Source organism: Cebus imitator, unplaced genomic scaffold (genome assembly GCF_001604975.1).
Source record: "Cebus imitator isolate Cc_AM_T3 unplaced genomic scaffold, Cebus_imitator-1.0 Scaffold625, whole genome shotgun sequence".
Taxonomy (NCBI): Eukaryota; Metazoa; Chordata; class Mammalia; order Primates; family Cebidae; genus Cebus; species Cebus imitator.
Window position 1 is genome coordinate 490,584 of NW_016107940.1, and position 16,844 is coordinate 507,427.

General features: G+C 44.7%; 1 protein-coding gene across 3 annotated transcripts in view; it reads right to left on the reverse strand.

Moving 5' to 3' along the window:
• RNF130 (ring finger protein 130) overlaps window positions 1-13,708 on the reverse strand; it is a 169,254-nt gene extending 155,546 nt beyond the window's left edge. Inside the window, exon 1 of one of the 3 annotated variants that reach the window (XM_037734480.1) lies at window positions 13,046-13,708. In XM_037734480.1, the coding sequence (XP_037590408.1) occupies window positions 13,046-13,481 (436 nt within the window). In that variant the 5' untranslated portion in view covers window positions 13,482-13,708. The remainder of the gene's footprint in view (window positions 1-13,045) is intronic. The other 2 variants (XM_017517281.2, XM_017517282.2) reach the window with 2 other exon arrangements.
• Between the last annotated feature and the right edge of the window lie 3,136 nt (window positions 13,709-16,844).

The following is a 16,844-nucleotide window of genomic DNA, read 5'->3' on the forward strand; positions in this document are numbered from 1 at the left end:
AAAAAAAAAAAAAAGATGAAGAAACACATGCTAAATGCAAAGTCAATAAAGTGAATTAGAAAACTCTGTGAAATGCCCATCCCCGAAGAATGCTGTTTAATGGAATAACATCAACCATCCTAGGTTTTTAGCAGCACACTGTAAGGGCCTGTTCATTCACTTGCCAGTACTTCTATCCACAAATTACAATAGGCATTCTTAACTTGAGGCTTCAAGAGACAACTGGCCTCCTAAACCTTATTAAAAGTTTTGTGTATATTTACACAAATATGTAGTTTTCTAAAGAAAGGTCCACAGCCTTCATCACTTCTTAAACGGGATCTATAAAGCAAAAGGCCAAGAACAACCACTAACTTAGATGAAGATATAGAAAGCTATGTTCATGCATTCACTACTGACACAAGCTGCTAGAAAGAGTAGACTGTGGGAGACACATCAGGATTCAGAAAGTATTCTGAAAGGGTGAATGAAATGGCTGATGGCTTATGAACAGCCTCTGTGAAAAAGACTGAAAGTTAAATCAACACTAAGCTGAGGATGAGTCCACGATTAGGAAAACCGAAACAACTGACATGACTTCAGGGGCACATGTCCAGAAGGATGAAGAGAGCGGCTCCACTCTCTCCAGCACTGGCAAAACTAACCCTCCATGCCTGTGCTCAACGCTGGGATTCTCTTTTTAGTTTCCTGTGGCTGCCACAGGACATCACAAACTTGGTGGCTTAAAACAACATAGTCTCTTGGCTGGGTGTGGTGGCTCACTCCTGTAATCCCAGCACTTTGGGAGGCCAAAGTGGGTGTATCGCGAGGTCAAGAGATCAAGGCCATCCTGGCCAACATGGTGAAATCCCATCTCTAATATGAAAAATAATTTTTTTAATACAAAAGAAAAACAAACAACACAGTCTCACTGTCTCACAGTTCTGGGGCCCCATAATCTGAAATTAAGGTGTTGGCAGGGTTGGCTCCTTCTGGAGGTTCAAGAAAAAAAGAGTCTCCAGCCCCTGTCCCAGCATCTCAGGGCTGCTAGCCATCCTTTGCACCCACTGATTTGTGGCAGAATGATGCCAATCTCGGTAACCTCCTTCTTCCCATGGCCGCCTTCTCTGTGTGTCTTTCTGTATCTTTCTTCTTCTTATAAGGACACTAATCTTTGGATTTAGGGCCCACACTAAACTAGTATGATTTTATCCCGATCCTTCAGAGATCCTATTTCCAAATAAGAGCCTATTCTGCGGTTCTAGGGGGACATGAATTTTTGCGAACACTATTTAACTCATCTCTTAGTTCTTTCAGGCTGCTGTAACAAAATACCTTAGACTGCATAATTTATAAACAGCATAAATTTGTTTCACATAGTTCTGTAGGCTGGGAAGTCCAAGAGCAAGGCACCAGCAGAAGTGGTGTCTTGTGAAGGCCTGCTGTCTGCTTCATCAATGGAGCCCTCCATTGTGTCCTCACATGGCAGAAAAGAGCAAACACACTTCCCCCTCCCCCAGCCTCTTTTATAAAGGCACCAATCCCATTCATGAGAGCTCTGCCCTCATGACCTAATCACCCCTCAAAGGCCCCACCTCTTAATACTATCACATAGGAAATGGAGCCTTAACATATGAATTTGGGGGGACACCAACATTCAGACCACATCACCCGCTACACCCTTTAAGTGGAATACTAATAGACAAATGCATTCTGAGATTTAAGATACCATATTCCCAGGAATCGTCAAAAGAAATAGGGATATGAAGCGTAAAGTTTAGATGACTTGAATCAGACAAGGAAACTGACTGTCTATAAATATCTGAACCATTTTTTTTCCAGATGAAAAAGACTTTCTAACATTCGGTTTGCCAGAGATGAATGTGGTAGACTTCTGTCACCACATTTCTTCAGTCTTAAGTTGTACAAGCATCTGACTGGAATGCTGAAGTCTCAGATGGGGGACTTGACTTGTTGATCACCGACGGCCATTACATTTTAAGATTCTCCATCTGTCCCTTAACTGGCCATTTTACGGAAGCAAAGAACTTTTGTAAAGTTCCACTAATATAGCAAACACTGTGGGATGCTAGCCAGAGGGCCCACGCTGTAAAGAAAACTTAGAAGCCCTGGGAACTGAAAGAATATCAGAATGATTTCAGCAGGTGAGCAAGGGTGGAAAGACCTGGCAGTTGGGATGAGGAAGGGGCTGGAGCTAGACCAAACAGTGAACCCCTCATACTGCACAGCAGAGGCTTCCAATGTCCATTCTAAGGATGATGACAAGCAGGGGTGTAAGCAAGTAGTAACATGACTGGGTGAACCTTTAAGATTATTTTGGCTACTAGAGAAGAAAAGATTGATGGAAGTTAAGCAAGAAAGCCCAGAGACCAAGAAAAAGAGAGTAGAAAATGGCAGTAGCCTTAACTAAGGTGGCAGCCATGAAAATGTAAAGCAACAGATACGCATGATCCATTCCAGAGGTAAATCATGGAGGATGGATTAGATGTGGAATGTGAGCAAAAGCAGCAAGGATGGTCCTAAATTTGTTTAAATAACAAGGGTGGACGGCTATGTCATTTACTGACATGGGAAAGAATGGAGAGCAGTGGTAGCAGACAGGGAGGTGAAAAAATGAATCAAAACTCCATTTGGAGCTTATCAATTTGGAGATGTCTTTGTGACATTGAAGTAAAGATACCAATAGGCAGCCAAGTGCATAAACCTAGAGCTCAGAGAGGCCTAGGCTAAAAATAAAGATACGGGAGGAGGTAACAGGAGGCGTGTGGAGAGAAAACAATTCTTGTCTGAGTGTTGTCTTATTTCATTACAAGAAAATACTGGATACTGTTAAGTGCCCATTTGGCTTCTCTTAAAATTTCTGATCTCAAACCTCAGTCAGCAGGTTCTTTTGTTTGTTTGTTTGTTTTTGAGAAGGAGTTTCGCTCTCGTTACCCAGGCTGGAGTGCAATGGTGTGATCTCGGCTCATTGCAATCTCCGCCTCCTGGGTTCAAGCAATTCTCCTGCCTCAGCCTCCTGAGTAGCTGGGACTACAGGTGTGCGCCACCATGCCCAGCTAGTTTTTGTATTTTTAGTAAAGACAGAGTTTCACCATGTTGACCAGGATGGTCTCGATCTCTTGACCTCGTGATCCACCCGTCTCGGCCTCCCAAAGTGCTGGGATTATAGGCGTGAGCCACCACGCCCGGCCAGGTTCTAAGATTTACTCCAGTAATATTCAGCTGCTTAGCCATAGGAAGCATGAGAAAGATAAACGTTATACATGGTTCATCCAGAATGAAAATTTTGTGTTTACAAAAAGACTTCTGTAAATACAAAATTACTTTTGAAAGACAGAGGAAAAAGAGGTGATTTCATGGAATTACATCAAAAAAGGAGAGAAGTGAGAAGCCAGGAGGGGCTGAACGATACTCATCCTATCCAATGGGGACAATGGGACAGGATCACACTGTGCTCAATTTCATTACTGCTGAGAGCTTACCACTATGAATTAGGGAAGAAAGGAATTGCCAGACAAAAAGAAAACACTATGAACCAGGAAATGTAGGACCTATTATAATAAATTATTTTATGCCCACGGATTTAAGCCTATTTATGGAATAAAATCAATTTAATAGTAGCTTTCCCTGATTTCACAGTCTCCTGAGACATTGCTTAGTTTGTGCACAATCTCAAATTCCATAGCATGTCACTGGAGTTGGAGAAGATGCTGGGAAAATAAGGAGCTTCTCAAATGAGAAAAAATAAAAATAGGGAGCAGATTCATTTGCATCTTCTGTTGGCCTGCTCCACCATTCCAAACAGGTTTCTAGCCATCACTTCTTGGTTTGTCAACTTTAGATATTGTGTGCAGATACATGATGTCACAAATCAGGAGTTTGTGTTCATTTACTCATCTCTCCTTCCTCTCGATTTTATTATTTTCCTCTGTGTTTAAATCTTTCTAGCTTCTGCAACTAGGGACTATCTCTTCAATCCCCATCCTGTGAGATGAATACACTGACTCCCTCCTAACTTTTCTCTTCCATTTCTCCACCTTTGTCGTCTGTGTTTGTAGAGTCTCAAGGTTTCTGCTCTGTAACTACAGTTAAGTTTTCCATGCTTTAACTACAGATTAGTTCAAAACAGTAAAAATCAACAAAACCAGTAAGAGCGTTAATATCATCAGCTTATAAATATTACACTAAAAGCCGAGTCTTGTGTACTAGGATTCCACTTACTTCTCTAGGATTCACAAACTGCTCAAAATTATGACATATTTTAGCTTGCTTCATGTTTGGACCAAGTTGTCTTGGTCCTAGAATTCCTCTTTCCTTACTAGGGAAAAAAAACATGCCTTTTTCAAGATTTTCCTAGTATCTTCCAGTTCCTTAATTATCCTAACCAATGCTTCGAATTCATTCTGTTCTTGGAGCTACAGAATAAATTTTAAAAAAAGCAACAGCCTTGCAAAGACTTACTTGTTCCTGGTTATCCCTTTCAGAAAGTATGACTTTTCCCCGTTCTTTCATGAAAATTTTTCCCCTTTTGTAGTAAAAATTAACTATGATTTTTAAGAGAAATGTCACCCATTATCTAATCAATATAACACAACCATTTTTATGTCTGCATACTACTTGGAGTCCTTATCCACTGTAAATAAATTTAACACAATCATAGTTCACGATGATCTCCTTTTATGGCTGTGTAACACTGTACTGAGTGGATACATCATAATTTATTAAACCCACTTGGGAAGCTATACAAAGAAGTGGTTAAAGTATAGGCACTAAGTCAGACAGACCTGCAGCAAGTCTCCCTCTGCCAATCCCCAAGACCATACAGCCAACAAGTTACCTGACTCTCTTTAATTCAACCAGCACTAATTCCTCACTCAGTGCCACCCTACTATTTTCCAGGTACCACATCACTGGATATACAAGAGAAGACAAAAGAGACTGGACAGTTTCTGCCCTCAGCAACAAAGAATAAAGATATATAATTTCCAATCATGTTAAATTCCATAAAGGAAAAAGGCACTAAATGAGAGACTGGACTGCTTCAAATTCCCCAACCACAGTGAGCTCAATTCAATTAATAGTACCATCCAGGGCTGTTATGAGGATTAAGTGTAATCCATGTAAAATACTTAGCACCATTCTTGGTACACAATGTGTTAATTACATTATTGCCTGGGATAAAGTAAGAGCACCAAAGCAAGAATTACTATTCTCTTGTACTTTCCTTTTCTTTTTTGTATCAGACTAAATCCTATATTTTTCAGGGCTGAGTTCACTGCCAGAAGTTTGATGTTTTCTGTCCTCAGAGTCAGGTTTCCTAATTTTCTCTTACCTCTGTGAACATGCTGAGTATATTCATAGCAACTGTTTTGTTGTTGTTGTTTTTGAGATAAGTCTCACTCTGGCCCAGGCTGTAGTGCAGTAGCACAATCATGGCTCGCTGCAACCTCCACCTCCCAGGTTCAAGCAATTCTCCTGCCTCAGCCTCCCAAGTAGCAAGAATAACAGGCACCCATAACCATGCCCAGCAAATTTTTGTGTTTTTGGTAGAGACAGTGTTTCACCATGTTGGCCAGGCTGGTCTCAAACTCATGACCTCAAATGATCTGCTGGCCTCAGCCTCCCAAAGTGCTAGGATTACAGACATGATGAGCCACTCCACCGGGCCCATAGTAGCTGTTTTAACATCTGCCACCTGCAATTCTGTCATTTATGTCATTTCTGGGTCTTTTTCTAGCTATGTTGTTTGTCTAGTTATGGGTCTCATTTTTCTCCTTCTTGGCATGGTATTGGATTGGATACTGGCTTTGAATTTTATGCTTCTGGGAGCTGTATTTTGATGTATTCCTTCAACTATCATTGGGCATTGTTCTGAGTCCTGTTATTTGGAATCAGATCCTTTTAAGGTTTGTTTCTAAGTCTTGTTAGGGGGTGTCCAGAACAGCCTTTTTTCTAAGGCTAATTTGGCCTCAGTCCATGCTCTGTACATTAGGAAGTCCTTCTATCCTGGACTAGTGAAAATATTAGCCATTCCCACCTCATGTGAACCGCAAGAATTGTTTCCGCCTGCTAATTTCTGGCAGTTCTTCCTGGTCTTGGTAGTTCCTTTGTGAAATCTGCAGATCAGTGTTAAAGAAAAGCCTTGAGGGGGCCCCTCTATAGCAATCTAGAGCAGATCTCTGCACCACTCCCTCCTCCAGCATCTCATAAGTAGCTACAGCCTCCATGACCTCTGAACTCTGTCTCATCAACACAGGAAGACCACCAGACTCTATCTGGGGGTTCCCCCTCCCTGCACTACAGCCTGGGAACTCTCTCCAGGCAATAAGGGGCAGTAATAGGGCTTTCCTTTTTTATTTCCCTTTTCTCAAGGATCATTGTCCTGTACTGCTTATTGATCTATTTCTAAAACTATTTCAGGCCGGGCATGGGAGCTCACGCCTGTAATCCCAGCACTTTGGGAGGCCAAAGTGGGCGGGTCACAAGGTCAGGAGTTAGAGAGCAGGCTGACATAGTCAAACACTGTCTCTACTAAAAATACAAAAAAAAAAAATTAGCTGGGTGTGGTGGTAGGCTCCTGTAATCCCAGCTACTCAGAAGGCTGAGGCCGGAGAATCATTTGAACCCTGGAGGCAGAGGTTGCAGTAAGCTATGAGGGCGCCACGTACTCTAGCCTGGGTGACAGATCGAGACTCCATCTCAAAAACAAAAAAAACAACAAAAAACACTGCTATTTCATAAATAACGTCGTCAGGTTTTCCAGTCAGTTAAGGTGGGAAGGTAAACCAGTGCCTGTTACTCTGCTATGGTTAGAAGCAGAAGTTCGCAAGTTTGAGTTCAAGTTACACATTTTCAAGGAAACCTTTCTAAACTACGAGTCCAAATAATTTTTAGTTTCTCTGGTGTTCAAGTCATTTACGATATAGCACAACAGCAGAAGCAATATAGTATAGCATAGCATAGCATAGCATAGCATAGCATAGCATAGCATAGCGTCCATCATTACCATCACCACTGCCCACCTTCCACTGCCATCAGTCTCATTAGCATACCAAGTCCCACAGGATCACATGCAATCACACACGCCAGTAGCCTGCTAGGGTCAGGCACGGTCCTAGATGCTTGGCTAAAACAGATATTAATACCTAACTTCCAGGAACTTGAAGTTTAGGACAACTTAGGAATGAAATCCTCATCCATGGCATAGTCCTTAAGGGGAAAAACTAATGCATTTAGAACACAGTTCATCAAACTTTTGTTAAAGGGTCAGAGAGTAAATATTTTAGGCCAGTAGACCATATACACTCTTGTCACAACCACTTACCTCTGCTGGGGCAGCACGAAGGCAGCTGCAAACAACATGTTAGCAAGTGGACATGGCAGTGTTCAATAAAACTGTTTACAGTAACAGCACGCAGGCCCCTGCTTTAGAACTAAATCTATCTGCAAGTTGAAGACTGCCTACAGTCTTTCACAGTGGCACATCCTAGGTGTACCATCCAGACGAGGCTGATTTCTTCAACAAGACATCTGCATTCTCTTGGGCAGGAACTATGTAAGACATGGGTCTTTTGCATGTATCACAAGACTTGCGCAACACATAGATTAAGTGCTTATTAAATGCACATATTTCATTTGATGTTCGAAGGGTTCCCTTTTTTATTGCATTCAACAGTAAAGAAAATTACACTATTATGATTTATGGAAAATAATGAATACCCAGTACATAAAATACTTAAGGATGATAAAACAAACAAATGCTGATGGCCCTGAAAAAATAGTTTCATTTTATAAATAAGTGAAGACTGTTATACTTAAAAGAATTAGCCCTGAAGACTATGCCTTCATCCCACTAATGTGGGCATGTCCCAAAACACTACTGGACTTTCTCTTTTAAGAACTATATAGGCGGGGTACAGTGGCTCACACCTGTAATCCTAGCACTTTGGGAGGTGGAGGCAGGCGGATCACAAGGTCAGGAGTTCGAGACCAGCTGACCAACATGGTGAAACCCTGTCTCTACTAAAATACAAAAAATTAGCTGGGCATGGTGGCACGCGCCTGTAATCCCAGCTACTCAGGAGGCTGAGAGAGGAGAATCTCTTGAACCTGGGAGGTAGAGGTTGCAGTGAGCAGAATGTACCACTACACTCCAGCCTGGGTGACAGAGCAAGACTCAGTCTCAAAAAAAATAAATAAATAAAAAGAAGTGCCTTTTGCCTCCTGCCATGATTCTGAGGCCTCCCCAATCATGTGGAACTGTAAGTCCAATAAACCTCTATTTCTTCCCAGTCTCAGGTATGTCTTTATCAGCAGCATGAAAACAGACTAATACACCCTCCTCCCAATATGACTGGTTTAACCGGAACAACACTCTCCCTAAATGGGTATAGTTTAGCAAGTTTGCTTAAAAAATTTCTTAGCCTGGGCTAAGACAGGCCCTGTCTCTACAAAAAAATTTGTAAAATTAGCCAGGTATAGTGGTGTGCACCTGCAGTCCCAGGTACCTGGGAGACTGAGGCAGGAGGATCAACGGCTCCCTGAAGTCAAGGCTACAGTGTGCTATGTATGATTAGGCCACTGCATTCCAGCCTGGGCAACAGAGTAAGACCCTGTCCTTAAAATAAAAATATGTGTCTTACTAATTTACAGTCACAACTTGTTCAGGGAAGGATCTTACAAGTTACCTAGTCTTGAGGCCCAAATGCAGTGCACGGTGGGGTGAGGTCAGTGAGAGCTCACAAGCTTTGTCATGTGATAGGTAGCTAAGCCTTCGCTCCCTTCTACTCCCCACCATGAAGGCGATTCTTTTTAACCCAAATCTATGTCTTCGTTCCTATTAACTTTTTTTTAAAGCTATATAGCCCATCTTTCTACACATTGAGATCTTTGCAATTCTGACCCTGTCATCAAAAATATCTGTCATATATGCCACGTCTTTATCAAAATCACTGGTATGGCAATCGAAGACCTTCACAAAAAGAACAGCAGCAGGAAAAATCAGAGGCGGTAAATGTAGAGGTTTGCTGTAACAGAGAAATGGGGTGGTAGCATGATCAGGATTTGGTGAAGCGATCAAGTAGTTTTTAAAAAATATTCAAATATTTATAGGCTAATGGAAATCATCATTCAAAAGTGAAGGAAAAACACAGTATGTAAAAATATATATGTATATAAAAATACATACACACACATACATACATACACACACATCCCCTTTTCTCTTGCCAAGCTATTTATGTTAAAATTTGATTTTTAGAGCCTCCATCTCTTTTTGAATATTCAGAGCCCTTGCTCTCATGATCATATGTCCGTTTTCTCCGGATATTTTGAAATCTGTGTCCAAGAGTCCCTGCCTTTGCCATTATGAATTCTAACATTACATGACCCCTTTCACACAAACTCCTGTTTTTACATCAATCTCCTTCACTGTTTATGAGAATTCCTAAAAACCAGTTTCAGATTCATTAAAGGAACCATTAAAGGCTTCATCCAACAGGATTACTTTTTTTAAACACAAAAACCTAAGATTCATTTTTTTTAGTTTTATTGTATTCCTAAGCAAATCAGCAAAAAAAGGTTTATTATTTGGTAAAATGATTCTCTAAGGCTGTAACATCTAATCCTGAAAATTTCTATGCAAAGCAAGAAGTGGCTGATGTTAAATCCTTCCCCAACAGCACATCAGCATACATAATCACATCATCAACACAGGGCTTTCTCCTTTCCCAACCCCCACTCTGGGCTCAAACAAAAAGTTAGTGTGCACACACATAAAGCACATTTACGATGTCTGCTCCATAGCAGACCCTAGCGAGGCTTCTCTGCAAAGGTACTAAATATTTTGCTTCCAGTTCTAAGCTTACCATTTGAGTAAGTAATAAGAAAGCAACCGTGATCTGTGCATAAATACAAGACATGCTCCTTCAAAACTCTGTTTCTTAACATAAATTCTTTACCAGTTAAAATATAAAATTTGTTAGCCTCCAGCAAATGATTCTCTACCCACCAATGCATTCGACTTAATGACAAAGACATATTTTTAAAGTACACTTGTTTATAAAGTATCTCATAAGGTATACTACATAAAGTATAGCACTTGCCAAAACATACTTTTAAAATACCAAAGTGCCTAAGAAAAAAATTGACTATTTGCTCTTTAAAGGGATAGGACAAATAAATCTTATTCAGAAATTCACACATGCCAAATTGATAGTAGCACTGCAAAACAAAGAGAAAGGTTTCTGATTTCATAAATCAATCCACAGCTTGAAAAGGAGCCATCATGTTAAACTCCAGGAAAACTATAAAGTTCTTTTTTTTTTTTTAGACGGAGTTTCGCTCTTGTTACCCAGGCTGGAGCGCAATGGCACGATCTCGGCTCACCGCAACCTCCGCCTCCTGGGTTCAGGCAATTCTCCTGCCTCAGCCTCCTGAGTAGCTGGGATTACAAGCACGTGCCACCATGCCCAGCTAATTTTTTGTAGTTTTAGTAGAGACGGGGTTTCACCATGTTGACCAGGATGGTCTCGATCTCTTGACCTCGTGATCCACCCGCCTCGGCCTCCCAAAGTGCTGGGATTACAGGCTTGAGCCACCGCACCCGGCCATAGTTCTTTTGTCTTTATGTTCATTTCTACCTAACACCCTCAAAATGAATTTCACATGCTGGCCACAGCTGTTTTGGGGCCAAGACCTGTCTCATAACTTTGTGTGTAATCTGAATAATACTTTGCTTAGGTGTCAACACACAGTAAGTCCTCAATAAACATGTCAAGAATTCTCCCCAATTCAAAATTGTAGAAGCTATGCTTCATAGAGACAGACATTTAAAAATCCGTTTCGTTGACTGCTGTTGCGTCTCCTTCACCAATGCCTTGTCGTACTTGGCACACAGGATTTCACGTAACATTTGCTGGACTAAAAAGAGCATCTGTGTGAAGACCGCTGGTAGAAAGAGAGACTGAAACCACCTGTAGGGATCCCCCTCCCCCACCCCCACCCTCGCCACCAAGAGAAAACCTGGAGCAAGCCCGTATGGGAGGGACACAAAATGACCCCAAGAATGAAGGAAAGGAGACTAAAACTCAGGGGGAATGACCTCATACTCAGTCTTCATACACTGTCCAAATGTGTTCATTTTGTTGCAGTGTCTAAAACCCCACCAATTGAGAGATCCCTTTAGGTTAACAAATCTCCTCTTTTCAGAATTAAGGAACCATGTAAACCTTTCAACAACCTAAAAAGATGTACACTTCATCATTCCATTTTACCGATGAGAAAACTGAGGCTAAATGGCAGAACTGCTTTTCCAGTGTCACACAATGTAAGCAGAGTTCGGGCCTGACTCAGAGCCTTTAATCCTACAATGCTGCCACCACAGTGAGAGGGGAATAGGACTAACCAATACACATGAGCTAGTTCCCAATATCCTTCTACTGAAATACCTAAAACAAGCTTTCTTAAGATGGGGCTTTTGTTTGGGGTGACAGGCAAGCAACAAGTAGTTGAAGCACATGAACACTTGGAGGCAAGGATCTGAAGTTCAGACCATGGATTTGGGGTGCTTGAGGGAACCAAGCCTCAAAGACAAACCACAGATTTCACAACACTGCAGAGGGCCAGCTCTTGCTCCAGAACAGCTTGCCTCTCTCTTCCTCTTTCTACCCTTCCACGTGACCCTCACGGTTCTCCCCACTAGAAAAGAGGCTACCATTGTTAGTGCCAGAGTCTGGCAACACTATGCATCTCAACCACAGTGACTGGCACAGAGCAGGAACGCAAATATTTACTGAATGAACCCAAGACAAAAGTTGTTTCTACGGCCAAGCTGGGACCCTAATTTTAACACAGTGGAGATGAGAAATGCACCTCAAGCACCTGATTACTGGTGTAAAACGGCCTTTTAGTAAGAGCCCAGTCTGAGTTGGGGGATAGGCTACAGTAAAGGCCTTATGTGATTCTTTTTCCCCGGCCAGACTGTCTCAAAGAAGAAAACGGCTTAGCACTTTGGCATACAAATATAGACCTCAGAGGGGCATGATAGTTAATATTTTGACTGTAAAAACAAACCATTACTTTATTTAGGTTGCCTACTTTAGGTCATCCTAACATGAACAGCAGTTTAGAAAAGAAAAATCCCCTCTCAGCATTCTCAGGGTGACAATGAGGGCTGAGACAATAGCAGATATTTTCCAAAAGTTCAAAGTGGGCCCCAAACCAAAAAATCATATTCCATGATGTGGAAAACGTTTCCTTCAAACCATGACCAATAATTTAAACAAATACATATTTACATCAAATAACTAAACAAAGCCCATGTTTATAGGAAAACATGATGTTAAGCCAAACGGTTTCAAAGACAATTCTTGAAAATATTACCTATTTCCCTTTTGGTCGGCACCCGTGACCTGAAAAGCCTTGACTAGTAGTTCCGATTAGTATCAGAGCCTCATAATGTGACATTTTCAGGCGTCAAATTACAGTAAAACTACTAGGGCAAGAACAAGAGCCAAAAGCAACAGGGAAGATGTCCATTTTCCTTTTACATCCCCCGCCCTCCCCCCCACCCCCGTTACCACTTAAGAAAAAAGGCAGGTTTTTAGATTAGAAAAGGGCCTCATCCTTTGCAATCTAGCGCAGCGTTAGGTCCGTGATTTCAGGAACAAACCTGCCGCTTCCAAAATACAGGCTGAGATATCCTCCCCATGAATTAGTTTTGCGCTCTTGCACCACCTCCTTTGTCTACGCTGTCCCTGCAAACTCCTAGCTGAATGCCCTCCAGCAAACAAGCTGCCTGAACGCAAAGACGACCGTTCCAAGTCTTTTTTAAAGAAGGGGAAAACCCAATCAAGCTCCCAGAGCCTGGTTCCCACGGCAGCAGGCCGGGCTGTCCACGACAGAAGCTTCGACCCTGGAAGGGGCAGTCCGCCGGGCAGCGAGCAGCGGGCGAGTCAGGGCCGCGGACCCCCGCCCCGCCGCCTCCGCGGGGCTCACCGACTACCGCCCGCGGCGCTCAGACCGCCGGCCCCGGCCCAGCACTCACCTCCGTGGAGTGGCAGAGGCGCCAGCACCTGGCCGCGGACCTCGGCCTTGGGCGAGTCAAGCCCGTAGCGTCCGCGGTCGATGCGGAACGTGAGCGGGGTGCCGCGGCCGGGCTCCTGCACCGTCACGTTGATGAGCGCCGTGTAGTACTCCTGGCTCGCGTTGTCCGCCCGCACGGGCCACAGGCTGCAGGTCAGCAGGGCGAGCGCGGCGAGCCGGGCAGGGCCCGCCCGCCCCGCGCAGCTCATGGTCCCTCCGGCCGCCGCCGCCGCCGCCGCCGCCGCCGCTCGCGGACCGGGCTCCGGAGCCGGCGCCGAGAGGCGGGGCGGGCGCGGCCCGGACTGTAGCGGGAGCGCGCGCGCGCGGCCCTCCAGGGCGCCGCGGTCCCGCCGCTCGCCGCCCTGACGTCCGCGGCCCGCCCGTGGGGACGCGCCCATGGGCTCTAAGCGAGGGCGGCAGCTCAGGCCGCACGCGGGCGTCTCTTCGGGGTCCTGGGAGGGCCGTAGAGGCGTACCCCCTCCATACCCACGGGTCGGTCCCGGCGAATGGAGGCCCCTCGCAAGGACGCGGCGGGGGCGGGGAACGGCGGCACGGGAGAAAGCGCCGGGAGGAGGGTCAGAAGAACACAAAGTCTGGTTCGCGCGGCTGCCGCCTGAGGCGCGCACCCGCTACCGCCGCGCCCCCCCCACCCCCGCCGGTCTAGCGGCAACGCGCAGGCCTGAGGCGCAGCCCCGCCCCGCGCGCATGCGTGAGAGGCCCTGTATGCTCCCGCCCGCCTACACGAGGGCCCAGGTGGCGGGGTCATCCGCTCGAGCTGGCTCTTTCTCCTCCTAGCATTATAGCAGCAGGGACTGGAGCCCGGGAGCTCTCTCTCAGGGCGTATGGAAATGTGTGACAACAGACTACAAAAGAAAAAAGCTGTAACTTTAAAATAAATTTTTAAAATTAAATGTCATGAGATGTAACATTCCAACTGGTCACCTGCAAGTCATGCAGTCGACATCATGGATGGAGGATGTCTCCGGCCCGGACCTGCAGGGGCACTTGAGTGATTGGGAAAGACCTCTAGAGCAGCGGTCCCTAACCTTTTTGGCACTGGGGGACCGGTTTCCTGGAAGACAATTTTTCCAGGGACTGAAAGGAGATGGGTGGTTTCGGGATGAGACCGAGCCGTTAGATTCTCATAAGGAGCGTGCAATAGATCCCTCGCACTCGCAGTTCACAACTGGGTTCGCGCTTCTATGAGAATCTAATGCCGCGCTGATCTGACAGGAGGCGGAGCTCATAGCTCAGGCCGGTAATACTCGCTCACCTACTGCTCACTCACCGGTTCCTTGAAGGCCCTGGGCCGGTGCTGGTCCGTGGCCGTGGTGGGTGGGGGGGTTGAGGAACCCCTGCTCTAGTGACTAGGTGAAATACTCCAGGACCAGAGGTTGCCGTGAGAACCCCTTTTCCCAAGCGCGCGCCTGCGCGCGCGCACACAGAGTGCCTCCCTCCCTCTCTCTCTCTCTCTCTCTCTCTCTCTCCTCTCTCTCTCTCTCTCTCTGTCTCTTCCCTATCCCCTGTCCTCCTTGACGGTTAAATGATACTAAAGTATCAACTAAAAAGTATCGCTCTAAAGTATCAACTAAAAGGAAGAATGGGGCTTGTTGGCAGTGCAGCTGAATTCAGGAACTTACAGGATCTCTGTGGGGAGGCGGAGGGGGAAAGTTTAGCGTCTTCTGACCAGCCAGGGTTGAGTCTTCTGTCTCCTATAGCGGGAAGTGGGTGGAGTCAGCTTTGCACAACCAAGTATCCTGAAAATCCGGAAGAGAGGTAGCTCCCCACCAAAAATCTGAGGCACTGTTTCCAGGAAAGGGTATGGGTGCAGTGCAGGCTAAAACTTAAGATGTCCACTACTGGCCAGGCGCAGTGGCTCACGCCTGTAATCCCAGCCCTTTGGGAGGCCAAGGCGGATGGATCACGAGGTCAGGCATTTGAGACCAGCTTGGCCAACGGGTGAAATCCCGTCTCTACTAAAAATACAAAAATTAGCTGGGCGTGGTGATGCGCACCTATAATCCCAGCTACTTGGGAGGCTGAGGCAGGAGAATAGCTTGAACCCAGGAGGCGGAGGTTGCAGTGCTCCAAGATCGTGCCACTGCACTCCCGCCTGGGCGACAGAGCAAGACTCCATCTCAAAAGAAAAAAAAAAAGATGTCAACTACTGATGTCTTGGTGACATCCTTCACAATTTCTCCCTCCATTGCCCTCTCTTCCACCCTCTACCATAGTCATTATAGACCATACCCTGGCCTATGGAGAACGGCCTTTACTTATTTACTTATCCTCAGCAAGTACAGCCCCTAATAGTGGGGCCCTGGGCCTGGCACCTAAAGAGTGCTCTGATCTGGTCCCTCTCCAGCTGGGCCCTTCATAGGGCAAGGAGTCATTGGTGCCAAGGTACCCATGCTCTAGCACCTAAGACCTAGAAATTCCTTGCCCCCACAGCCCGGGGCCACATCTAGGGCCTGTGTAGGGCTCTTCCCGGTGAGGATCGCCTTCTCCTCTTTCTGGACATGACCTGGCTTACCCCTGCCCAACAGGCTCATGGCCTCTACTCCTTTGTCCTTACCAGGAAGGATTCTTCAAACTGTAAAATACCTATGACCCCTGGCACAAAAAACAATTGTAGAAGCTCGCAGTCACCACTTTGTTAATTGGATGGGGAGGAAGTGGCTCTCTCTCAATCCTTCTGAATTTGTCAAGGAGAAAGTTGGTTCCAGAGCACCTGTAACACTTCCCTGGCACTTGCTGATCTCCCCTTAAAATAAAGCAAGATGAGGTCTCCATGCACAGCCTCATCAGGCACCAGCATGCAGGGCAACATTCACACCAGCCTGTACTTGGGAGCAGCATTGTCTTTTAAGGAGACCGTTCCTTCAGGACAAAAGGTTTTTCATTTGTAATAGTGATAACAATGCTACCTTTTAAAATATTGTGGTAAAATACACATAACATAAAGTTGACCATCTTAACCATTTTTAAGTGTATGGTTCAGTGGCATTAAGTACATTCACATCATTGTATAACCTTTGCCATCCATCTCCAGAGCTCTTTCCATCTTGTAAAACTGAAACTCTGTACCCAGTAAATGTTCCCCCTCCTCCAACCACCATTCTCCTTTCTGTCTCTATGATTTTGACGATTCTAGGTACCCGCATAAGAGGAATCATATAGCATTTGTCCTTTTGTGAGTAGTTTATCTTGCTTTGCGTGATGTCCTTGAGTGTCATCTCTGTTGAAGTATGTGTCAGATTTCTTCCTTTGCTAAGGCTGAATCATATCACATTGTATGTATACACCAAGTTTTGTTCAGCCATTCATCCATTCCACTGTATGTATATAACACATTTTGTTTATTCATTATAGGACTCTTGTGTTGCCTCTACTGTTTGGCTATTGTGAATAATGATGCTATGAACATGGAGCATATAAATATCCCTTCCTGCTTTCAATTCTTTCGTATATATACTCAGAAGTGGAATTACCAGATCTAATGGTAATTCTATGCTTAATTTTTTTCAGGAGTTGCCCTACTGGTTTTTTTAAAAGTAGCTGTCCCATTTTACGTTCCCACCAACTGTGTGCAAGGATTCCACTTTCTTCAGACCCTTGCCAACACTTCTCTATTTCTTAATAGTAGCCATTCCAATGAGTATTAGGTGGTATCTCATTGTGGTTTTGATTTGCATTTCCCTAATAATTAGTGGTATTGAAAACCTTTTCATGTGCTTATTGGCCATTTGTACATCTTTACA